At 42.4% G+C, this 26,139-nt stretch overlaps 5 protein-coding genes across 5 annotated transcripts; 1 reads left to right on the top strand and 4 right to left on the bottom strand.

The window, feature by feature from the left end:
- Window positions 1-3,120: 3,120 nt before the first annotated feature.
- On the bottom strand, window positions 3,121-4,477 carry BDB00DRAFT_797369 (uncharacterized protein). The gene is made up of 5 exons (XM_053121541.1): window positions 4,399-4,477; window positions 4,238-4,288; window positions 4,094-4,156; window positions 3,791-4,029; window positions 3,121-3,680 (listed from the first exon to the last, which is right to left on the bottom strand). Exons 1-5 carry the CDS (start codon window positions 4,432-4,434, stop codon window positions 3,281-3,283), a joined length of 789 nt encoding a protein of 262 aa, XP_052985196.1. The 5' UTR covers window positions 4,435-4,477; the 3' UTR covers window positions 3,121-3,280.
- A 538-nt stretch (window positions 4,478-5,015) lies between these two features.
- Window positions 5,016-7,398, bottom strand: BDB00DRAFT_783545 (uncharacterized protein; the record flags this gene model as incomplete). Its single annotated transcript, XM_053120389.1, has 5 exons — window positions 5,016-5,057; window positions 5,151-5,211; window positions 5,292-6,411; window positions 6,673-7,060; window positions 7,333-7,398. 5 exons carry the CDS (start codon window positions 7,396-7,398, stop codon window positions 5,016-5,018), a joined length of 1,677 nt encoding a protein of 558 aa, XP_052985197.1.
- A 97-nt stretch (window positions 7,399-7,495) lies between these two features.
- Window positions 7,496-9,288, bottom strand: BDB00DRAFT_797374 (uncharacterized protein). The gene is made up of 4 exons (XM_053121542.1): window positions 8,856-9,288; window positions 8,415-8,691; window positions 7,975-8,237; window positions 7,496-7,899 (listed from the first exon to the last, which is right to left on the bottom strand). The coding sequence occupies exons 1-4, from the start codon at window positions 9,012-9,014 to the stop codon at window positions 7,555-7,557; spliced, it is 1,044 nt and encodes a 347-aa protein (XP_052985198.1). The 5' UTR covers window positions 9,015-9,288; the 3' UTR covers window positions 7,496-7,554.
- Window positions 9,289-18,126: 8,838 nt separating this feature from the next.
- BDB00DRAFT_745825 (kinase-like domain-containing protein) lies at window positions 18,127-19,185 on the top strand (the record flags this gene model as incomplete). The annotated part of the gene is made up of 2 exons (XM_053118537.1): window positions 18,127-18,429; window positions 18,520-19,185. Coding segments are annotated over 2 exons (969 nt in total), but the record flags the coding sequence as incomplete, so codon positions are not given.
- Window positions 19,186-20,268: 1,083 nt separating this feature from the next.
- Window positions 20,269-21,012, bottom strand: BDB00DRAFT_797408 (uncharacterized protein). The gene is made up of 4 exons (XM_053121543.1): window positions 20,794-21,012; window positions 20,612-20,686; window positions 20,465-20,507; window positions 20,269-20,373 (listed from the first exon to the last, which is right to left on the bottom strand). Exons 1-4 carry the CDS (start codon window positions 20,914-20,916, stop codon window positions 20,300-20,302), a joined length of 315 nt encoding a protein of 104 aa, XP_052985200.1. The 5' UTR covers window positions 20,917-21,012; the 3' UTR covers window positions 20,269-20,299.
- Between the last annotated feature and the right edge of the window lie 5,127 nt (window positions 21,013-26,139).

Consider the following 26,139-nt stretch of genomic DNA (forward strand, 5'->3'; position numbering starts at 1 on the left):
AATGGTGGTTCAGATAACAATGCGAAGCAGTCGCTCAATGAGAAGTTGGCAGGCGGTGGAGGTGCAGTAAACGGTGCTAACGGCAACTTTGCACCGCTGAAGGATATCCCTATCGATGAGCTTTACAATCACGAGCACTATGACTTATCCACAATGGAAGCAACGCAGATCTTTCGTCTTTTAGAGTAAGTTACAGCTCGCTCTTTGCATTAATGTTTGCAATCAACAAAGCACAGTGAGATATGTCCTAACCTACGGGTATCTGCCATTTAGGACAAACACAGATGGATTGACTACGACAGAAGCTGAAGCACGCATACAGCATTTCGGTCCTAATAGTATCCAACACAAGGAGCAGAACCCCATCCTTCAATTCTTGGGATTCATGTGGAATCCGCTTTCATGGGTCATGGAAGCTGCCGCTATCGTTGCCATTGCTTTGTCCAACGGTGAAGGCCGGCCTCCGGACTGGCCCGATTTCGTCGGTATCATTGTGCTACTGCTCGCCAACTCAATCATTGGATTTCTGGAAGAACGACAAGCCGGCAATGCTGTAAAGGCCTTGATGGATTCCTTGGCTCCAGAATCCAAAGTGAAACGCGATGGTGAATGGAAAACGATCGAGGCATCAGAACTAGTCCCTGGCGACATCATCTCAATCAAACTGGGTGATGTCATTCCTGCCGACGGTCGACTGGTCCGTGCACATGGTGAAGTATCGATTGACCAAGCTGCATTGACGGGTGAATCATTGCCTGTTACAAAAGACGCCGGCGACGAAGTCTTCTCCGGGTCTACCATGAAACAAGGTGAAGCAGAGGCGGTTGTCATTGGCACCGGCTCAAACACATTTTTCGGTCGCGCTGCACGACTTGTAGGCGAAGCTGGCGAAGGCATGGGCCATTTGCAGCAGATCCTTGCCAAGATTGGTAATTTCTGTTTGTGCAGCATTGGTATTTTCTTGGTAGTCGAAATTTTGGTCATGTACGCCGCGTTTAGATACAGATACAGACGAGGCATCGACAATCTTTTGGTGTTGCTCATTGGCGGTATCCCTATTGCCATGCCCACTGTCTTATCTGTCACCCTCGCCATTGGTGCCAAGCAATTGGCTGAACACAAGGCTATCGTCACGCGTATCACTGCTATTGAAGAAATGGCAGCTGTCACTATCCTCTGTTCCGACAAGACTGGCACATTGACGCTCAACAAACTGATTGTCGACCAGCCGACCCTGCGAACCTATTCAGATGAGTACAGTATCGATGACGTGATGCGTATTGCCGCCTATGCCTCGCGCATGGAAAATCAAGACGCCATTGACCTGTGTATCGTCAATGCTCTCAAGGATCCCAAAGCCGCGCGCCAGGGCATCGATGAACTCGAATTCAAGCCGTTCAATCCAGTCATCAAGCGCACAGAGATCACATATAAACGCGAAGATGATGGCAAAGTATATCGCGCCACCAAGGGCATGTCACATTTTATTCTGGACTTGTGCACGCGCGGCAAAACAGAGGAGCAAATCAAGGCATTAAACGACGACGTAGACGAGTTCGCCAGACGTGGTCTTCGAGCCCTTGCTGTCGCTATAGACGAAGTGCCATCCGGTCGAGTTGAAGACGAAGGCCTTGGCTTCCAGCTTATTGGTTTACTTCCTATTTATGACCCGCCCCGATCCGACACTAAGGAAACCATTGACCGCGCTATTGAATTGGGTGTTCAAGTTAAAATGATTACGGGTGATCAGCTTGCTATTGCCAAAGAAACCGGTCGTCGACTTGGTATGGGTGACAACATGTTTCTCTCAACTACGCTCAAGGATGGTCCGCCACCTGGCAGCGGTTATTCCGGTGTCGATGAGCTGGTAATGGGTGCTGATGGCTTCGCAGGCGTGTATCCAGAACACAAGTACGAGATTGTCGAGCGATTGCAAGGCATGGGCCACATGGTGGCCATGACGGGTGATGGTGTCAACGATGCTCCTGCTCTTTCCAAAGCCAACGTGGGTGTTGCCGTCGCCGATGCCTCTGATGCTGCTCGTTCGGCTGCTGATATCGTCTTGACTGAGCCGGGTCTATCCGTCATCATTGAAGCCTTGATCAACTCGCGTCAGATTTTCCAGCGTGCACGAAATTACTCCATGTACACCTGTTCGGTAACTATTCGTATCGTTGTAGGCTTTGCCATCATGGTGTTTGCCTTCCAATTCGACTTTCCGCCATTCATGGTTCTGATATTGGCTATTTTGAACGACGGCACGATCATGACGATCTCCAAGGACCGGGTCAGACCATCACCACATCCAGACCAGTGGAACCTCTTTGAAATTTTTTCGTATGCCATCGTTTATGGCCTGTATCTCGCTGCATCTACGATTTCCTTTTTCGCTGTCATCTACAAGACTACCTTCTTTAACCGCAAGTTTGGCCTGCAGACATTCACCGATCCGAATCATCCAATCCTTCACTCGGTTATTTATCTCCAAGTCTCAACAATATCGCAAGCATTGATTTTTATTACACGATCTCACAGCTGGTTCTTTATGGAACGGCCGTCCGTAATTTTGATGTGTGCGTTTATCGTAGCTCAATTGGTGGCGACGTTCATTGCCGTGTATGCCAACTGGGGATTCACTAACATTCAAGGCTGCGGATGGCAGTGGGCCGGTGCTGCTTGGGTATGGAACTTTATCTGGTTCGCTCCTTTGGATCTGATCAAGTTTGGTATGCAGCGTGTCTTTGACCGAAGAAAAGCCGGTCCTGCAGAACCAGGTCGTCCACCCTCGCGTCGTTCTTCAATGGTATCGACAACGACCTCTTCCCGCTACTATGCTGGCCGCTTGCGCTCTCTGGCCAACCTTGAACGACCGCGCTTGTCCAAGGAACAGACGCGTCGACTCAGTCGACAGATCAGTAGCCGTAGTGGTGTACCTCGCGTCCCGCAAAACAAACAAGGAACAATGTCGGCACAACCTGCACAGGCGGGTCAACGTCAAAGCATTTCCGCTTTAACTTAAAGGATCATAACGAATGACGACATATACCAACAGCGCAACTGATGGGTACACACAACTGCTCTGTTTTATATTGTAGTAGCTGCAAAAATTATAGGTTTTTGGTTCATAATTATGAATAGAGATATTTTCACGATACATAAAATATGTCTTTTTTATTTTATTTTATTCTTCCAGTGATGATTGGAGGAGGCAAAATGAGGGTAATCAAAAGAAAAAACGGTAGTTGGATTATACAATTACAAAAACAAGGTTGCAGCCGATTTAAAGGTTGGCGGAGACAGCAGCACCACCGTCAACAGTGATGACAGCACCATTGGTATATTGACCAGCACGAGAAGCCAAGTAGATACATGTGCCAGCAATATCCTCAGGCGAACCAATGCGACGGACGGGGATCTTAGACTTGATGATATCTCCAAAAGCATCCAAAGTGGCCTTCATCATCTTGGACTGGAAAGCACCGGGGGCAATAGCATTAACCAGAATACCGTCGCCACCCAACTTGCCGGCCATATGGCGGGTTAAATGATGCAAGCCGGCCTTGGAGGCAGAGTAGGCATAGGTGTCCTGAGGGGGAACACGGATACCATCGATCGAGCCAATGTTGATGACCGAGGAGGGGTTTGCGTTAGACGCCTTGGCTGACAACAAGGGCAAGCAGCTAGTATTGTGAGATATGTAAGCTCCCCATTATAATTGTGTCCGTCTGCATATAACATTTGCATTCGCATTGTGTAATATTCTGTATCTATAAACCCATAGTAGACTTACGCTTGCGACAAGGTAAAGATACGCTTCAAGTTCAAGCTGATAACCTTGTCAAAGGCTTCGTCAGGGTAGTCATGGAAACTGCCGTTCCAGTTGGCACCGGCATTGTTGACAAGCACATCCAAGTGGGAGTCCTGCTTGCTGATCTCGGCTACCAAACGCTTGATTTCGTCAACGCTCTGCAAGTCGGCTGGAATGGGAACACATTGACCGGGACCACGTGCATTCAGTTCTTTAGCGACCTATACATTCAAGTTAGGGCCGTGCAAATGGAGGGTACGTTTTATGCATTGCGAAACAATATACCTTGTCACAAGCGTCGGCCGATCGGCTGGTAATGTACACTTTGGCACCACCGCTGACAAAGCCCTAATACAATTCGTCCTACCCCCATTAGCTTATAGCCCTTCCTAAGATTCCGTTCATCCTTATTCAACAAGAAAAACTAACCGTTGCAATCATTTCGCCAATACCACGAGAGCCACCTGTCACTAGGACGACCTAGGTGTCACATACAGTAACCAAACCATACAACAGCAACGATTAAAACCGGGCACTTTTTGTCTTTTTTGTCAATGATATGAGTGCGTATAATGCCCTTGTATGTTTACCTTGCCATTCACGTTGAATAGGTTCTTCAAATCCATTTCAACTCTGAATATTAATAAAAGGAAAAAGGGTGAAACGAAGATTTGGTAATCCCTTCAATTTAAAAAGGAAATTCACGTATGCGCTGACAAAGTGACAATACTTTCGGGGTTTAGTGCTTGTTCGCGGGGTAACGGCTATTGGGGTTTATATAATACACATTTATCCAACAGAGTACTGCGACGTGCTGCCATACCATCCACATCATTTCAGACTCGAGCGCTGTATGCAGCGACTTACACTCAAAACTACTGTATATCCTCTTCCTGCTACAAAACAGTAATACATAAGCGCTGTGTTCATTATCGTCTGCTGCAAGCACACTAGATGTCAATATAGCTTTCCGCCATAACTTAGCTATCATGTACATGAAGGATATCTTCGATGTGTTGACCAATCTCACGTTATGGTTCCGTGCGTACATGCTCTATGATTACACAAAAGTCGACTTTGACGTGCACCCCTAGATTTGATCACATGTTTACTACAAATACAGTATATATAATGTTTCGGTGTTTTATTCACTTCTTAAAAGACACCTTTCTTTTTCGACATGTACAATTTCGAGTGGATTATCCTACTACACCACAAACTTCAATGACTTTTCGTAAAAATCAATCAGCTATTACACATATAGCAACATGTAGATATTAGAATTGAGTAAAGTTCATTTTGTCTTGTAGCAGTAGATCATGTTAGCATAAATAATATTTACCTGACTTGGACAATGTTTCCGAGCATTTTCATTTGGATGCAACGACAAGACATCATTGGCCCTATTCCCATACATCATCAGTAAAAAAACACCAATACACTTTATATGTTCAGAAAAGCGCACAGAATCATTTAAACATACCATCGAACTACAACATATAAGTCGCCATCCAAGCCATCATCATCTGGGACTCGTGTAACCGTAGCCACTTCTTTCACATTCACCCAATCCTCTGGGCTCGCAGGGAAATTGGCATCATAGATCACCTCGTCTGTGTTGAGTTCAGTAAGCCCTTTCACGTTGCTGTCGTAAGGTGAGATATGGCTCAAAAGCTTATCATCACCACCTCTGAGCATGTCTGTGTCCTTTTCCAAAACACGAGGTGGTATCTTATCCTCAGTCATAGAACGGCCCTTGTTCTCCTTATTTGCTGCTGCTGCTGCTGCTAATGATGTGGTGCTCAATCCTGCAGTTGTTGTGCTACTGTTCCCATTGTCATACGCGGGACTTATATCAGATGACTGCTCTTCGTTTTCGTCATCCAACATATCCAATAGCAACGTCGCATCTGCCAATGTCGTCGGTGATGCAGCAGGTTTATCCATTACATCGTCCATGAAAAGATCTTCGTCATCTTGAGTGATGCCTGCATTTTCTTTTTCAGCGACAGACGTTCGTTTTTGTCCTTTTGTAGCTTCGGTAGTAATAGTAGTAGCAACAGCAGTATCGAGATCATTTGCGATGTCACTAATTGACGAGTTCCGCTTTGTTGTGGGATCAGAATCAACAATTGTGGCGCTGATTGGTGTGTCTTTTCTTGCTGATAGCCGTCCTTCTGTAGTAGCTGCTGCTGCTGCTGCTTCTCCCATCCCGATGTCCGTTGAGGCATCAGTGATGGTATCGCCAAGGATAGCAGTAGGAGCAGGTAGAGAGCTGGTTGATGTCCGAGTGCCATCATTTGCTCCGTCAGTTACTGCTAGTTTGTCGTTGTCCTTCGATAGCGGCAATGACGAAGAAGATGATGATGGCGATGGGGCAGAAACAGCAGCGACAACCTTATTTTGTTGCTGTTCTGTTGTGTCGACTTCAACCTGTGTGGAACTGATCTCGTCTGCAATGGCATCCGTGGCATTGATTGTCGCATCCAGCTGAGACAGTACTGATGAAGATGCCGTTGCGTCGACCTCAGCAGCGGGTGTATCCTTTCCCATGATCGTCGTGCTTTCTGTTGCAATTTCGGTTTCTTTCAGCACTTCATCCTCTTCCATTGCATCGGTTATAGGCACCAACACTTTGGTCACTTTTTCTGCTGTTGCTGTTGCAGCTGATGATGATGATGGTTGCAATGATTGCGATGAAGTTAGAGAAGATGCTGGTGATGTCGATTGCTTTTGGGTATCTTTTGCTGCTGGTGTTGTTGTTGTAGCCAATGACGTTAGTGAAGGCGCTAAAAACAACTTTAATTTCGGGTTTCCCATTGCTGCAAGTTTCACAGTACAACTATTAAATGTCAAGACCTTACCTTTGTCGGTTTCACTTGGCAAGCGTGCACGTTTGGACGAGTCGTTATCGCTAAATTCCATATAAGTCTCGAGATTTCTGTCGCGTTTGGTTGGTACCGAAGATAATGATTTTGATGATGATGCGGGTGATGATGAATTTGACGCCACGGATGCTGGTTGCTGCTTTTTGTTTATTTCTTTGACATGCGATTTGCTGCTGCTGCTGCTGCTACCAGTGGCCGCCGTGTTACTATTTTTCTTGGTGTCCTTCTTTGCAGGTTTCAACTTGTTTAACTTTTTGCTATTGCGTGCAGCTTCCAAAGCTTCGCTTCCACCATGGTTGTCCCAATATGCGTCAACCAAGTTTGACGCGAATCTATACAATTTATGAGTATATTGGAATCGGTGCTACCATTTAGCTTGCATAAATTCATTCCACAGTCGATCGCTCTATAAGTTTTACAAGGTGAAATAAGCCTTACACGTTGGTTTCGGATTCCCAAGTATTATCTTCATCGTTGTAATCTTTCCACTTAATCAAGTATTGTAGCTATAAATCATTCCAAAGAAAAAGAGTTAGACGTTTTCAACTTGAATTCACTCCTTTTATTTCGAGACGTGTTTGTACGCGACTTTATCGTCGAAAATAAAATAAAAACATCACTGTTGGTGAAACTAACTTTCCCGGTCACATTACGGTGCTTCACAATGCGTTCCACCTCGTATTCCTCTTCGGAAGATGACATTGTAGGTGCTTGTATAGATAGTTGGAGGGGAAAGAGAGAAAGAGGATTTTAAAAAAGACAATAAATTTTGGCGCAGTTTCGTTTCCCACTCCTAGCTTTCTTTGTGTGTTTCAAGATAAATGGCAAACGTATTTTATTAAAATTAGGTTATCATCTTTAAGCTTTGGTGGCGGCGTTATTTAGAGAAATGTTAGCGACACCATTGTTGATATCAGAGGAGGCGCTAGGTGCAATGCTTTCTTCTTCGTCATCAGAATCTTTGCGCTCGTACATGGACAGATCCAACGCATCATCATCCTCGTCTTCATCAAGAGCCAAGTCAGGGTTAAAGTCAAACAGATCTCTACCAGACATGCCTTGAGATCGGCCAGCCTTCACACGGTTCTCCTTTGCCTTGCGGTCTGCTGCTTCTGCAGCATCCTTCTTTGCCACACGGTTCTTCTTCCATTGGTTGAAAGACTCAAGAGTAACCGGCGTCAGATTTGGTCCAAGTTTATGACGCTATAAATATATATCGGATTAGTAAAAAAAAGCTAGCTAAAGAGACCCAAGAATGTATAATGCTTTTCTTTTTACCTCTGTGTCTAAAAATTCTTCCAGCGAAATCTCCTGTTTGTCGTCTGTCTTGGCCTTCTTCGACTTCAATACGAAACCAGGTGGCAGAGCATGGCGGTATTTACAGTTCACACCGCCATTTGGACATTCCCAGAACCAACCATACTTGTTGGACTCGATCGCTTCCAAAAAGTACTTGCACACAATATCGGTAGGTGGCTGCTTGCCTGCTTTGCTCTGGACCACTTCTTCCAGCTTCTTTTGATCCCAACTCTCCATTGTGTCTATAATGTCGTGTTACGTTAGTTATAGAGCGACACATATAGCTTTTTTCCTGGATACGGGTGCTTATGTATGTATGTACCTGAATATATATTACAGCAGGTAGATGCACACATACATAAAGAAACACATTATCCCGTCATTGTTATTGTGAGCACTAAAGAGAGATAGACACTCACCGTTTGTTTTGTCCTCTCGAGCATCCGTATACACATCCTTCTTTTGCGACTTGCGCTCAATGTTCAGATCGTGAGAGAATTTACACTTGGCTCCTCGCTCACAGTGACCAGCCTTGAAATACTGACAGATCACAGACTTTGGATCAGTGCCAAAAGGTACCTTCTGTGGTACTTGCACTGGTTTGAACAGCTCCTCCAATTCCAATTTTCGCTTCGCTTCGGCAGCCTTCTTTGCAGCGAGTTCTTCCTTGGCTTTTGCCTTGGCCTTTTCTTTGTCCTATTCATTAAGTGATTTAGTAAGTAATGATATACATCTTCGGGGCATATATCCATTCACCAACAGGCACACTCCTTTGCACTATTCCCCAGCCCACACATGCATATACCCGCCCTCACTGGTTATAAGAAAAAAATATTGCTGCGTCTCTTTGAGATATTTACAGTTTGGGAAGCATTGTGTTGAGCTTGGTGCGTTACTTGTTGAACATAACGTTGAACCTTTGCTGATTTGTTCTTGTTCTTCATGCCAAAGGTTTTATCATCGGCGGCCTTTTGAGCCTTCTTTTTGTCACCCTTTGTCTTTTGCTGTTTTGGTGGCATTGCGTCGTTATAGTTTTTCTTTTGTTTGCTGTTGGAGTTATGGAAACAAAAAAAAAGGCTAGCAATAAAATAAAGATATACGTAGCAGCAGAGATGGCTTTTATGGCGGGAAAAAAATGAGTGTGTGTGATTTTCCCAAATGCTTTAAGAGATGGATTCAGTAGAACAATTTCTTCTCTTGTTAAAAAACACACCAAAAAAACGGAAAACGGCTTTTAGCTCTAGTGACTGCGGCAAGACTTTATGTCGGATCATTGATTTTTCAAAAATGGAGGTCAAAGAAGCTCAGACAGACAGTTTTTCGTTCGGGAACCAAACTCAACAAAGCAGTAGCATATGCAAAAATGATCTGTTCATAGTAAAGAAACATCACAAAACGTGCGTACCTAACATGCAAAAACCGCTGGCTTGATGATCCTTTCTCTCATTAATTGTGCTTGGAAAATCATATTCGGGAAGTCTGCCGCTGTTGTCAACCCGCAGTAGTGGTAGTGATAATGTTTAAGTTATCCGCTGCTTAGCAGCTTATAAATGTAAACCAACAGAGTAGACTTGTCATTCCTTTTTTTCGCTAATCGAGAGACACTAACAAAAGCTCTCGAGTACGGCATAATCATAGGAGTATCCATTTTCTTCTTCATGGTTACTGAGGTATTATTATCGTTGACGTCTTGGCAATCGTAAATGGTAAAGCGGGCAGTGGTAATAATGACAGTACGGAAGATAGGTACTGGCGAAGGCAGACAATAACTTTAGTTATCGAAAACATAAAAAGCTCTGCATACTCGACAAAGCTGATATTATCTATCGTGGCAGGGATGTTTTGTTAGTTCAGTAACGAGCTACGATGTGCTGTCGGTTCTTTCGGAACCAGCAGCAGAATCAATCAACGGACCGCACATCAGTTTTCGCAGCATATAAAACTGATATCAAAAAATTAAAGAAAGTACTTTTGTATTTTTGACCGTTCGATTTTTAGCATTCTCGCTATGATTAATCACAAGATAGATGGCAGGCGCCAAAACTAGCAAATTTATTCAACAGGACATGTATCGCAGTCAACCGAACACTCACCTTGCTTCTTACCCGAGTGTACTAGCGAGCCAATGTAAGCATCTTGCTCTTGTCCTGCCACAGTAGACGTTTGATACACTGTCACGTATATACCGGCCTCCGTATAGCTAACCCCGGTTTTTTGCAACCTTTGGTTTTACAATAACTCACACATACTGTAAACTGTAATCTAAGTAAATCCTGGTTCTCCTTTCCAATATAGCTAAGTTCTTTCGGCTTCTTGTTGTTGATATAAATGCATGTGAATACGTTTCTAGTCACTCTGCAAATATTCCATATACCACTAATATTTGAGAGCTGATATATTGTTTCCGTTCAGGCTCTTCATCAATTTCATTGATGTTGTAGATTGTTACAGTAATGTTACTATATAACGCAGCACAAGTTCAGCGCTAGCTGCCTGTCAGGCGTATGAAACACATTATCGGTATCAGCCATCTGTGGCTGGAGGATATAATTGTGGCCTAGAAGTATACTCAACCTGCAGATGAGCTTTATGCTGCCTTCATGTCGACACACGAGTAGAGCTAGACACGGTGGGCTTTTCTTGAAGAACTGAAGCGCAGATTTTACGAAAGTAGTCGTCCGTTCCAGTGGCTCAAGGGCTCGATCAGTACCTTAACATCTCAAAGAACGAGAAATCGATGAAGAAGCAGCTGAAGGAGACATGCAGGAAAAAGACGTAAGTCTTTAAGAAATAATAGAACTAAAGCTTGACTCATATACACTATTGTCTTGTAAATATCTGCAGTTTTGTTTGAAAACTTCAAAATTCGCACATGTGCAACTTGCAAATAGGTTTTACGATCTGCACGCTATCATATCGAGGTGAAAACAGCTTTTGCTTTTGTGATATCAACTGACAGAAGCATGCTTTGCGTCTTATTGAGATATAGAATGACGTGGTTACTGTAAGATGAATATTTAAGAAAATATATAGAAGTGAAATAAAAAAAGTTACAAACTGGTAGTTGAATGGCCAGTAGAATGGGGAAACACCGAAACCTATGTTGAGAGATTATTTCCAGGGAATGTATCGTACATCATCTCTGACAGATAAATTACGAAGCAGTACTATGTACAGGATGACCTCAAATGTTTATGTGAAACAAAGCCTGTTAGTTGCAAATCCTCACTTTTTGCAAATAGGAATCGGTAATACCTCGGTCGCAAAAAACCGGGGTACAACTGCAGTCAATAGACGATTAGTCAATCAAGCAAATGATGCATTCAAAAGAGTATCAAAAGAATGTGGGAGCGTAATTGGGTTGGTTTTCAGAAGCAAGAGAATTAATTAACATGTCATCACAAAATGCTGGAGGATTCGTTCACGTCTTGTTCCCATTGGATCGCATTCAAAACTCATCATGCAGTGCAAAAAGATATGCCGCATCCATTGGGGTGGGGGAAGGCTACGTGAAATCTTCCGTGAAAGGAATCCAGGGTGCAGGGAAACGATGTTTGAATCATAAAACAACAAGCGCAAATCCAGCTACTCTATATTGCGTTCCTCGAAATTACGCTCGGTGGGAAGTAGTAAGAGCGCTCGAATTAGCAAGAAATGTCTATGGATATGATCTCAGCTTTTGTTACTCACCATATCACACACCACTTACATGTCTCGAATCCCTGCTAGTGCCGCAGAAGAATATTTGAATACACAGTTGTTGAAATAAATGCATCATTGCTCCCCGCCCATTGAAAAAGTATTGGTGTTTTGCAATTCTGTGTGAGAGGAACAATACCTAATGCTTGTTACAAATTTATCATCAGTAACAAACAAATATTCTAAACGATAAGAACGGATACAATGAAAGCATCCGAGTCTGATACGTCTCTTTTATTGGCATACAACAAAGAAATATTTTGAAATCGACCTCTTCTTTGGTGTTCTTGCAAAATTAGCGAAAAACCTTCAGATACTGCGTAATCGTATCTGCGCTTCTGGTGAATGCTTCACTCATCATTCCTTTACCATTGAAGCAACGTTCAAAAATTATGTAGCGCAATCATGATGCTGTGAAGTATGCATATTATCGATAAATAGCTCGAATCTAAGAAGAACACATAGTGCGTAGGATTGTTTACTATGCTCCATGAAAAGAGCATGATTAACCGTGTCATTTTACATCACGACTCCGAGTTGTTTCATCAATTACCGCTCAAGTCGATTTCTCAAAATGTCTTGGCCCGCAACTGACTATTCTCACCGATAATAAACGCGAATAAAGTAAATGTCGCTCAGGTGATTGTGCACATGTTACGTCAAAAACGAACAGAGAGAAAGAGAGTAATTACTGCTCATTGCTACAACAGCATCTCTAATGTTTCTATCATAAAACTGCTATATCCATTTAGAGAAGAAGAAGAGTGTGCTAGTTAGAGGAAGCCGCGGAAAACGGATGCCAAGTTTTTGTGCTCTCCCGAAAGAGGATGATCGGGTTCACACCTCCACCCATCCATATCTGGAGCACAAAAGCTTATTGTGAAATCGTGTAACGGTATCACTATATTTACGTGTAATGAGAGTGGAGTTTTTCTTGTAGCGATCTCATTATATATAGTAACAGCCAAGTAATGTAGTAGTAGGTGGGAGTATTATATAGAACACTATTATAACATCAGCAACAGCAACACAAATTCTTGGCACAGGTGATGAGTCGTCTGCTACTCCAGATGCTTCAGGGAAAACCGTAATGATACATAGGTATATAGAAGGATTTTTTCGGAGGGGGGGGGTTCTGTATCATATATCAACTGCTAATTTTGAGCTTTTTCTTCTTTCCGTAAAATGCTCAACCGCTGTGGATGGCATTTCGATGGGAATAAAAGTTTTTTTCAGGTAACCAGAGGAACATGTGTCTTGAGAATGTGAGCTAGCTAACAACACATCAGAAATATGCTTCTATACTAGAATCCCTAAATAAGATGGTCTGCACATCAACAAACGACACAACTGCTGAAAAACTTATCCTTAATCTGTTCTCATCAAATGATATGGTTAATATACGCACAATCATAGGTGACATGCATGCTTCCTTTCTATAACATAGATACAGCTCAGGAAAGCGAGGTGTCGGGGTTGCAGCATCTTGCAGTTATCAGCTTCCCACTTCAAACGTTTGATCGACGGGTTATGTACATTAAGTGAATAAGCCGAATCGCATGGGTTCCCGGTAATTTTCTTTGTTGGGGGAGGAAGGGCTGCAAAGGGGCTGTGATAAGAGGAGGATAAAAATAAGGAATCTAATGCACGTCGTAAACGCGGATCTTTTAGGAATACGAGGGAGAGAAACTGCTAGCTATATACAAGTTTTTTGCATTGTATAGTACATTACATTTACATACATGAATTAAGATGCCAAGCAAAACTCAGAGAGAAATATGTCAAGATCTTTCCTTTGACCACCGCTTCCTACCCTATCTCTCATGCTTTTTCGTCAACAAGTATGCATAAGCGATCCGAAAGAGTTTCTTAGAGTCCGCCTTACCCATCCTTGTGATCCGGTTGTTTTGTTTTGTAATCTGCACACAAGAGAGTTGTCATTCCGATGTCATGTAGATATCAGATCGACGATCACACTATGTAAGCTGGAAATGGCATCAAGTCATTGTGTCTCAGGTATTACGACTTGTTATTGACTTGAGAGCTGGATAAACTATTCTTCTTCTTTGGATATTCTGTTATGCACTATAATTATCGTTCCAAAGAGGAGGGATAATCTGCGCCACGTATAAGATGTACGATATCCGATGATGAAATATATCATTGCTGTCCTCTTCATTCTTTGCCAAGACAAACTGCTCACCGATGAGAGCAAAATACAGTAGTGGTCATATTAGGCATAAACGGTCATTGTGTTTTCTTGGCAACAAAAACGCACGATTAGTAATAAGACAGAGAAGAAAGGTAAGTCATGGTGCACATTCTTTCTTGGCAAAAACATAGAACCAACTGTTGTTGTTGCAGTAATGCCGATTTTTTCTTGATTTTAAATAATGAAAGAGCAGACAAATCCGAAATTGGTAGAGCCAATACAATGTTCTCGCATGATGTGATGATGATCTTCATCACGTTTTCCTGTATGTACATATGTAATAGTCAGAAAATCATTTCTATAATTTTTTTTTGAGGTTAAAACTACACACACCACAAAAAGTTTACATTATGCCTCTAGTACAAAAGGTTATTCAATTCTGGACTAACCGTTATAATAATGCAAATATGTTTCCCTGCCTGCTCTGTTGCTGTTGTTATCTGCAATGGCGATCATATCTAGAAGCGAGTTGGTGGGGTGGGGGAGGGAAGGCCATTGGAACGGCAAGAACTTTCTATTCCCACAAAGCAATGAGTGATGAAAAGCTTTTTGCTCTTTCCAAAGCTCTAAGCAATATGATTAGCTGAAAATAATACTAGCAATATAACGCCTTGACATACTAATCAAGATCTCCTTTCCTCCCGTGCTTATTGACCTGACAATTTATCCTAGTTGTTTGCTTGCATGGAACATTTGATTTTTAGTTATTAGGCAGGGGGAGGAAACATGATGCGTCGTCACTGAGTAACTTTCGTGATACATCAAAAGATATAATTAGGGACAAAACCAGCAAGTTGAATCAAAATAAATGAATATTTATAGTAACAACTTTAATGCAACGAGAACCTTGCAAGTGCGATAGGTATGTATGTGCAAGAAAACTTGAAGGCCCGAAAGTACCGAATTTCGATTATTGTTTGGTGCTGTATTTCTGTACATTAGTAGCTGGTTTCTTAAAGGAGGACACAGACGTTGTCCGGCCTTTGTGTGCTACGATATATGTAATTACATACACACGCGCGCCATGTTGTGGGGCACTGGGTAGGAAACGAACAATAATGACAAGAAGAAAAAAAAAGTAGCAGCGAGGGTTATGAAATTGTCAACTAGCGAGTGGATAGGTCAATTGGGGAGATTGCCAAGAGAAGAGAAGTATCTTTTATGTTCATGCATCCATCTTTCATCTTCCTTGATAGACAGGAACAGCATGTCTTTATTACTGTGTATAGCCGGGCAGAAAGAAGATGTAACAGAAGGATTCCTGTTTACCCTTGAAATTGAAAACAAATTCACACACTCTATCTTGGATACACAGTTTTTTTGTATCACCACAACAATCGTTCCAGCGGAAACAAGAATTCCATATTTCTTCTTTCAAGAAATAAACTAGGAACATGATGATACATGCTGGTAGCAGGCATGTAGCAGAAGAAGCACGCGAATGATTTATTGGTATTAAAGTGAGAGCATTACACGATGATGAAAGGAGCTACTAATAATCTAAAGAGGCGGCTTGCGGAATCGAAGAACATCTGGTACGTAACAAGAAAATGTGCACAGTGCGCCCCTTTTTTCTTTTGTAGAAACTTCAGATTTCTATCTCATGGCACCATCTTCCTCCGTGTTTTGGTTTATCAGCAGCAGCAACAACAACAACAGAGATAAAGGCCCTGAATTCTGTAGCCGTCATTCGAAACGACGGCGATCTTCCAAGTGTCGCTGCTTTTTAAAGCTCGAGCATCGCCATTCTTGTGAAACCATAGCGATGCACTTTACAGCAACCGTGCCATAGCAACCGTTGCCTAGTTACGTGACCGTAAGTTACCTAGCTCATATACTCTTCACGGTTACCCTCAATGGAAAATCTTCTCCTTGCTTCCAACTGCTTCACGGAGATGATACTGATGATTGATGATTATTGATTATGGGGTGGGATGAGGTGGGGGGGGGGGGACAAGACAAGTATGTACATGTTGGTGCAATGGTACGTAATGTAAGGGTGCTAAGTTACAAAACTCCCTTTTCAAGTTTGGACCACAGTTCAGACGGGTAATATTGCTGGAAATCAAATTTTGTGGAGTTGTCGGGTAACTTTACTGCAAATGATGTCGTTGTCGGTAAATTATAGTAGTGGTGTCGTCGTCGTCGTCGTCCTTGAAGTGGGGGCATGTGGTGGAGGGTTACCATATACGCTCTTTTGAGTGTGTGTTGTCATGAGTTGTTAAAATTCCCCGTCTCTTCTTTATAAAAAAAATTACCCGCAAACGGAGAAGAGTTTCATTGTAAACGTATACCCGCTTTTTTAGTTGCATGTATATTCATCCTATGGACAAAGCGGTATTAATTGGGTAGTAATAAGAATGGATAAAAAGGATATTTGCATATTATGCATAGTAATGATGAAACATCCATGAACTGTTCTTTTCTTTTTTTGCTACGTTTTATTTGATAAATAAACATATCATTTGCCTCTATTTCTCTCTCATAAAATTACATTGATTCTCTTGCCCCCCCCCCCAAAATAAAAGAATTTCTTGTGATAAATTGCGTCGTTTCTCCCTTTTGATCAGCAGCAGCGGTAGCAGCAAGTAGCAATAAAGTTTTCCTTTGGATCGATATAGAATTGTTTATTGAATGTCGGGGTAAAGAGTGGGGGAGGGGCATTGGTTTGATCAGAATCCATACTACAGAGTGCGACAGAGAGCACGGAAAGGCAGAATTATATATATGCGGGTATACAGAGCAGGGCACGTGGTTGGCGCTGACGGCTTGGTGGTTGGTTCACAGACAGGCAGGAACCCAGAGCGAAAAAAAATTGTAATGTAAAACCCCATCAGATATCATGAGTGGTTTTGGCTGAGCCAACCAACCAAAAGCCTTTGGTCCCTTTCTTCTCTTTCTCACTTTTGAAAGGGAACCCAAAAGGAAAAAAGTTTTTCTTTGGACGTCGAGTCCGGTTTGTGGAAGAGCGAAGCAAAAAGCGCTTCCCGGTTGACGTCCGTATTTGGGATGACACTAAATGCGCTGGGCAGAGCTAATTATAACAACCCTTGTGGCATCGTGATGGACGTCATTCATTCGGGCAAAGGCGACCCTCACCCACCCACCCACCCACCCACCCCCAGAAAATCCCCGCATGGCAATGGAAAGCGAAAAGAAAAAAAAAAGTTTCGAAACTCAGAGAGACACCCACACAGTCCAAAAGCAGATGGGTTTTTTCTTCTTTCTTTCCCTTGTGTCGCCACACACACTGGTTCTCCCTCTCTCCTCTCCTCTCCTCTCCTCTCCCCCCCCTTGCTTTGCTAGCGCATAGATTATCACACACACACACACACACACCCTCTCTTGCCTAGTACAAAAAGTCATTCGCCACACCTTGAATCTGTTCGACAATAGTTTCTTTTTTCTTATATAAACAGACTCTTTTTTTGACTTCTCCTTCTCCCCTTTTTTCCTTCTTATCTCAAGCTTGATCTTATACCCCCCCTTCCCTTTCCCCACTCCATCCATTACATGTACTATTGAATATGTCGGTTATCTCACACAAGTACTCTGACGATGGGAATTGGCTGATGATCCCTCGTTCCAGCTCACCCGAAGCCATCGATCCCCTGCACAACGACGACAACCGTCCACCCGGTCTGTCTTCCTCCATCTCCACAGGCGATACCAGGAGCAGCAGCTGCTCGTCTGTGTCTACAACTGCTGGTGCTAACGCACACCAAGTACCGCTCTCATCACCACAGTCACCGCAATCACAACAAGACCATCATCATCAACAACAACAACAACAACAACAACAACAACAAAAGCATCAACCGCAACAGCAACAACCCGTAGTGGCCGAGCCGATGAAAAAGTCGCATGGCCGCTTTCACAACATGCTGCACCATGCCGGTGGCCATATCCGAGCCGGTCTTCGCATGACACCCTTGGCCCACCATCATCAAACCAGCAAAGACAACAGTGATGATGAGGACCGCAAACGACGAGCCAGTGCAGCATCCACCAAGAGTCGACGCAGCAGTGCATCGAGCAGCTTACACAGCTACGGCAGCTCAGTGAGCAGCACTTGGAACAAGTTCTCGTCGTCATGGAAACAGCATACTATGACTACTGGCAGCAGCAGCAGCAACAACAGCTACTACAGCGACAGCCCGACCTCGCCGTCCTCACCCTCGTCCTCCACCTCTCAGCTGCAGCAAAAGAAATACGCAAAGCTGGCAGACAAGTACGGACCCTATGTGAAGCCTGAGCACAGCTGCAAAGGCATGGGCGCCACTTCTAAAAAAAATGTAGCCAGCGGTGCTACAGCGGTGATCCGACTGGTGCGCGCCAATGGCCAAATCCTCGCTGTGAAAGAATTCAAGAAACGTGACAAGAGCGAATCGGAATGTGATTACAATAAGCGGATGCAGAACGAATACTGCATCAGCAAGACCGTTTCTGGTCATACAAATGTGATTGACACGCTAGATCTCGTGAAAGACGAGCACGATCGATGGTGTGCTGTTATGGAATACGTGAGTTTCCCTCTTTTTTAATATTCACACGTTAGACTATCATTTTAAGAAAAGAAAAATACTGATATGTGTGTGTCTTTATCTAATAAGTGCTCTGGGGGCGATCTCTTCAACCTCCTGCAAGAACGACCCTCCATGTCGCTCAACGAACAAGGCTGCTTGTTCAAACAACTCTTACTGGGTCTACAGCACATCCATCAACTCGGCATCGCGCACCGCGATATCAAGCCTGAGAATCTTGTTCTTTCACAGGGTGGAACGCTCAAGGTTGCCGACTTTGGCACGGCAGATGTCGTACAGAGCTGCTTCGAGTCTGGCTCTCGTCCTTCCCACAAATGGTGCGGCTCTGAACCCTTCTGGTCTCCTGAAATGTGGCAGCTCAAAGACGAGAACGATGGCTACGACGGCCGTGCATTCGACGTATGGAGCGCAGCCGTCACTTACTTTTGCATCCGCACCCAAATGTTGCCGTTCCGTGCAGCGTTTTATCGCGCTAAACCTGTGAACGGTGCAAAGCCCGGCTCGCCGGCTGATGTGGCCGCTCATGCCAAAGATGGCGGCGACGAGGAGTTCGGTCTGTACTGCCAACAGCGCCACGATAACAGCAACCACCTAGAATGCCAGGTCTTTAAAGATCTCACTGCGCCAGAAATTGAATGTCTGTCCGGTATGCTCGACCCTAACCCAGACACGCGATATACCGTTGCTCAGGCACTAGAGACTCCGTGGATGAAGTCCATGGAAATGTGCAACGACGGTGAATTGGATAATGGCTGGCGCCACTACCATTGTCGTCCCAAGCAGCACAAGAAGAACAAAAAATAGACAGTAAATAATATATTACACCAACACCAATAACGTATATACACTATATCCCATTTTTCCTCTCTCCTCCTATTCAATTCCCTTACTCACACACACACACACACTCTCTCTCTTCGTCCAACACTGTACAATAGTCTCAACTTCTTCCTATGTCTTTTTCACTCTCACACTCTCGCTATTTCTACTATATATCTGTATTTTGTATATTTTAAAAACTCTTCTAGACAAACACTTCTTTCAAACTAAAAATATATATCTATTATCGAAAGGATCTTTTTAAACAAAACCCTGAAAGCTGTCTTTGTTTGTATCTCTTTCTCCCTCTTTCTCTCATGCACACGTTCCGAATCACGCCTCTTTGTTGTTTGTTGAAAATATTAACCTTGTGCCATGTGGCTATCATGACCTGAAAACTGGGGGAGAGAAAACAAAAAGAAAAAGACGCACGTTATCATGGTGCCACAAAAGAGTGGGTGGAACCTTTTCCCGCAACAACACATCTCATCCCGCGCGTGCATCCATTTCATCTTCGATGAGACGAACAGCCAAAGGAACAAGTTACACCCGGACAAACGACCATAATAGGCGATAAGACCTCGCTATATTGTACACTTGTGATATTGGTTACTGCTGCTACTTATCCACGTGTGGCGTGCTGCTGTGCTGAGTACGCAGTAGCATGCACCGACATATCTTCCTCTATCTCTCTACTTATCAGTTAACCAACCCTCCGTATCAGGTGCCTTCCATACCACCTCTAGTATCTAATCTTTGGTGAAACGTTATACCATTCGTTACATATTTCCTTAATATCCCTCCCACACACACTCTCTTTCTCTCCCTCACTCGGTGCGCAATTTCTCACTCAATGCCCGAATAGTTAAAGACGAAAAAATAAAGCAGCAAATTCAATGAACATATAATGAAACACCCTGCAGGTGTATTAACAAGATTGTGTGCATGCTTTGCTGCCGCTGCTTCTCTGCTTGCTGCACGGCCATTTCAAAATCATACGATTCCTTTTCTGCAATCCCCTTATTTTATTTTATGCATAGAGTTTCCATTTATACTTTAATCCTCCTCTAATCTCTACTGGTTTGCCGTTTTCCATCGTTCGACCTAGGAAGTGTATTGGGGATAATTAGTACTCTATCTAAATGAAGAAATTTTCCATCTTTTTCCCTTTGATTATCTAGTACAAATCAAATACCTTTCAGGACTTGAACGCCCCATGCGCGGCCGTGCTTCAATCCCTGGCAAAATACATATTCGATATCAGATCAAATGACAAAAAAGTATAATCATCATATTGTTATTATTAAGGGCCGCCACCACAAACCACTCGTATTGAACCTACAGGTTTCAAATGGACTTTGGTCACTTCATAAAAGCTTTCGTTTAAAGTTGGGTTGTTGGCGATTTTAGTTGGTGTCTAAAGTGGGGTGTTAAAGTTCGCCGAGGGAGAAAGAGATCATTTGATCGTTAAAAGTCTTAACATTTTTGACATGCGTGGAAAAAAAACTAAAGTAAGACCATTACCACGCGACTTCCAACACCAAATTCCGGAAGCACACTTAAAACTTCATAAAGATTTTTGCCGCCTTTTGAGAATACAGAGGGCTTTGGTGTCAATTTGGACAATGCTTCCCGAGCGACATTCATTTTAAGGTGTGTATGTGTGTGGTGTATATAGGGAGTCCACAGAAAAACGCAGACAAAAACAAATCCAGGCAGCGGAGTTTCACTCACCAGAGTGTATGTAGTTGAATATAAGCCGTCTACTAGCAACAACACAAATAGGTATGAAAATTAGTACACGGGCTGTAGTAATCAGCCCGCTTTGTTAATGTGAAGGGCTCGAGCACTACGCGGGCTGAATGGTCATATCCATTTCTGTGACATATTCCTTATTTTATAGTAGAATATGTAGCACCTATTCACGCTTACTTAAAGTGTGTGTCCTATGTCCAGCAACTCTGATTTGATAGTACATCTCTTATTATTCAATAATTCTCAATGGAATGCACAGCCAGAACGCTCAATATATGTTACGCTAGATAAATAATGTATGTTTAGAGATAAATCTGATGGCTCGTAAAGTACTGGCATCGAGTAACACCACAGTAGGTTCAAATTAACGAATGTAATCATACACCAGCACCTAACGTCTCCTTCATTACTCTTCTTTCGTATGTCCCTTTTCAATTAAGTCTTGATCGACCGCTAAACGCTCATTACATATTGGCATTTTTCTTTTCTCTGATGAACTTGATCACTGTTGATACGATTAAATTGCTCCAGTTAGAAGTGCAGTGGCTAAGTATGTACTGGATGCATTCACTGCCAAATGTCACATTCAGCTGGTCATCGCGATGCTTCTTTATTAAAAGATTGCTCTCATTAATAAAATTACATTGGCCAAGTAGAATTACTGTTGGCCATCCACTACTTTTTTTATAAGCTTGCTCTCATTGCTATTACGGTGGCCCAGACCAGAATCGCTTTGGCCACATAAATTTGTCCTTTGCATGACTGTAAGCAATAAGCTTATTTTAATTGAGATATATATCTGTATCACATATCAAGGTGGTGTAGCTTGAAGACAATACATCATATATAAGATCCTTCAGCCCGCGTAGTGCTCGAGCCCTTCACATTAACAAAGCGGGCTGAATACTACTAAAATGCCAGAAATTTTTCAGTCCGTCTGTTCTCAATTTTTCAGCCCGCGTACTAATTCTCATAGGTATTGTTAATACCTGATACGGACTACCATTTTATAGCTACACTCATTGACTACAATGTGCTTAAAGAGCAGAGCTTTTGCTGCTGGTAATTTATTAGCATATTAACAACTGGTAGCAAGTACAGTTTGGTGAAGATACTAACCATTTCGTTAAAGAGTAGTAAAAATAAATTTTCACAAAAACGAAAGGGGAGAGGGTCCTTGTTGTTCGTCAAGAGGGAACATGGTACGGCTATGCTAGTGTTAATTTCCATGTTTCTATTACATCTTTGAGCCTCCAAAAAGTTTTGAGAAAGCTGTTAGAAGTAAATCCACTTTTACTGCAGTTTTATATGACTCGTGGAATACAGTACCCGCTCGTTAAACCGATCACCTCTGTTTTTCGAGAAAGTGATCGGTTTAACAAATGATCGGTTTAAAGATTGAGGGTCCACTATATGACATACATACTGCTTACCAAGCCGGTATTTTGGGGAAGTGGTTGGTTTAACGAAATATCGGTTTAAAGGTGATCGGTTTAACGAGCGGGTACTGTATAGGAAACATTTTGACGACAATCTCTTTAGCAGCATCAAATTACCTACCCCGAAAAATTGTTTTGAGCACTGATAATAACATCAAGAAACAGCATCTCGGAGCGTGCATGTTAATTGAGTCTTTGTGATCTCCAGTTTCTGTCTAGGCGAGTAGCAAAAGGTACCGTACATCATCTTTGCCTTTTTGTCGGAGGATCCAATATGTAGATAATGTAAATCGAAATTTAACCAGCAGCGTATCATAGAAATTCATGACACAATTTCTTACTATTCCCGAATGTTTACTTCCACACATAACCATGATTATACTGTGATAGACCTTTTATGTGCGCGTGGTCAAGCTCTACTCCCTACGCTGCAGTAACCAATTATATAGCTAAACATGCTTGCGTCTTAAATTGTAGAAAGCTATCATATCTCAACTCGATCCAACTTGTTTATTGATCCATGGGCTACTGTTTTAGGTAAAGTGTATATGTATATAAAAGTGCTTCTCGGTTTCCGATCTGTATCTATATCATGCTGTAGATGTTGCTACTGCAATACTTATCCAAAAGACGGCTACAACAACATGATCATCATCTTCATTACCCGATGAACGAATCGTCCATATTTGTGATCTTGCCTGTTTTAAAGTTGTTTTTATATTTTTTAATGCACCCTCACATCACAATTACTAAGAAAGGAAGAGATGGTGAAATAGAGAGAAAGAAGTGGGGGAGCTTTCTTTGTTTGACTGCCTCATCTGACCCGAACTTTCTGATTTCGTGGTCCACTATGTGAAATTTGGACTAGCAGGTGACCTCACTAGTACTTTGTAGGTAATACGATCAAATTTATACTATACCCTTTCCATCCATCTTCAGGGACAACAGAAAGAGGCGTTCTCATTTGTTCAGGTTCTAAAAGACCCACATAATCACACTGCATAAATTACCGATGAAACGTACATATCTATCATCCGATACAAACAAAACGTTATATCTGTGTAAGATATAACCTGCCTGTTTAAGCTTAAGTATTGTACATATACAACAGCAACACACAAACAGATCATCATAAAGATAAACACATATTCTATCACTCATCTTTCTGATTCACAATATAAGCAGAATAGCTGTATCGCTCGTTTTGTTTCCATATGCATCCTCAATTTTCGTAATTGCATTCAGCTGATGACATACTATTATATAAACGCGTGAACGTGGTGTTTGTCAGACATTTGATTGATTCTCTACTGTGTGAGATTTCGCTCCTTTCCGAGTCGATGGTTCCGAAGTGTACATGTGAACCCACACCTGAAAGTAGTCAAGTTTTATGGTTATGATGGAAAGAAGACGATGGTAAAGGCGCCACGAGTGTTACCCGACAACATGAGTGAGAAATTTTCAATAAATCACAACACAAAAGCCTGAAGGATCATGATTTTTCTCCTTCGTTCTCACACTGTCCGCAGAGAAAAAAAGGCTGTTGTGACCAAGCTTCTTTCTAGTATTTCTGACGCCGTTGCCAAAGTGTATTTAAGGTTTGATGTAACGAAAGAAGTTCTTTTTGAGTATAGTTCTCATAATTGTCATCCCTACAGCAGTACAAATTTCTCACGAAGTTAAGAAAAAAGCTGTTTGGTATTACGCGCATAATACAGGAAAAACAATACCAACTAGATATGCATGCAAGTTAAACATGTTGCGTTCTGTTGTGTACCATTTAAAAATGTCATATTTACTACATTTCTGCTTTCAACCTGCGTGCAACTACGCTTTTGCTGTTAAAGCATCATTACTGTCGATCTTTGACTTGTGTAAAGCGCAGTAGTATTATCTTGATGCTGAATATATGTAACAGATCATCCTGTAGTACGGACAACAGCAGTAGTAAGTTTTTTCGAAATTCAGTTGATGCCGACGAGACCGTTAATATGCAAGCTCTTTTTTTTAAGTAACTGCATGTATACCTTACATTATCATCGTAAGCTTTTTGATTTATATTGATGAAGTCCCATATGACATGCATGCTAACTGACCGCCGCGGACGTGGTAAGGAAGGAGCCTCATCGGCAGCTGAGGGTATATATACGACTACATATTCAGCAGAATGTATAGCCTTCGACAAAAAAAAAGCTACATAGTGTTCGTATGATGATAAAACAAAGCGAGCGCCCTCCGTGCCAATAGAATGGACAACCAAATTTGCTTCATGGCTCCATCCTGATATACCGAGAGACAAAAGATCACACTCAGTATAATAGCTTATTAGGCGTATGATTACCACAAAAGTGATTTGGCTGCCACTTTGTATCAATTACTTGACTACTGTAGTTTACTCTGAGCATCACCGCGCCAATAACCGAAGGCCGTATGCTGTTGCAGACCAATCGACCTGAACCAAGCGCGCAATCCAACTTTCATAGTCAATGAAGACCGGTAATCCTGTTCCTGCATATTATAGCTATTGACATGACTTGTTTGTCACTATTGGCTGTACATGCTGCTGCGACACGCTGCGATTGATTGTTGTAAAAAGCTCCACATTTCTCGACTGATTTGAACGTTGGCTTTTTTAGTCACCTACTAGAACCTCTTCCTTAGTCTCCGCATCGTTTCACAAAGAAGGAATATCTCACGTCGCAAATTTTAGCAGTTTCCATGTTTATAAAGACAGACGCCATTTGGCAAAATCCAAAGCTTCTTTCTCTCTCTCTCTCTCTCTCTCTCTCTCTCTCTCTCTCTCTCTCTCTCTCTCTCAGTGTTTCATAACGACTTGTAGTTCACTTTTGGTTTTCCTCAGATGTTTATCGCCCCATCCGGAAATGAACATGCAACGTTTAAGCGCCAATAGCTTCTTACCACGCACGGAAGTAATGGTATTACAAAGCTTTTTACACACCATCATCCTGTTATACTTATATGTTGCCAGGCATATAACTATAATTATGTTAATGAAAAAAAGAAGCATTGCATCTGGAAAAGTTACTAACTTCCATGTCAGCTATATGATCGGTTGACTTTAAGTAGTAAAACCTTTTACTCTCATTATGACAGTCGCGACAACAGCATTGTTAAACCAGTTAGTGCTTCGTGGACCCGGTCAAGGATCCAGCCAAGTTGACCACAAGGTCAAGCTGCATTACATTCCTCAATACAGTCCAACCAAGTCAAGTCCAACTGATTTTCTCGCAGTCTATAACAATTCCGAGGAGAGGTCTCTGCTGAGTGATGAATACTCTGGGTTTATCCCTCGGGTAGCACATGAGGTATTCCGAAACGCAATCGTTGAAGAGTCAAGAGACTTATTTCCTAACATCAAGACTATTTTTAATAGTTAATGCCCTTATCTGTGTCAAATTGCTTCGCGCTTTTCAAAGAGGTATATACATATAACATCAAACAGTAACACTTTCGAGCCTTTTCTTTTATTAACGATTATGGGTATTAGAGTTGATGATATTTTACTAGACAACGCTCAAGGGGAGAGGGGAGCAAAGTATGAATGTAATACATCCGGCGCCTCCCCTCTCCTATATTGGACACCTTTTCGATATATATGATATTCGATAACCAGTTTTCCAGTACATAGTGATTCTTGATGTCAATTCCTTATGAA

The sequence above is a fragment of the Zychaea mexicana genome (genome assembly GCF_025766255.1).
Source record: "Zychaea mexicana strain RSA 1403 chromosome Unknown BDB00scaffold_3, whole genome shotgun sequence".
NCBI classification, from domain to species: Eukaryota; Fungi; Mucoromycota; class Mucoromycetes; order Mucorales; family Lichtheimiaceae; genus Zychaea; species Zychaea mexicana.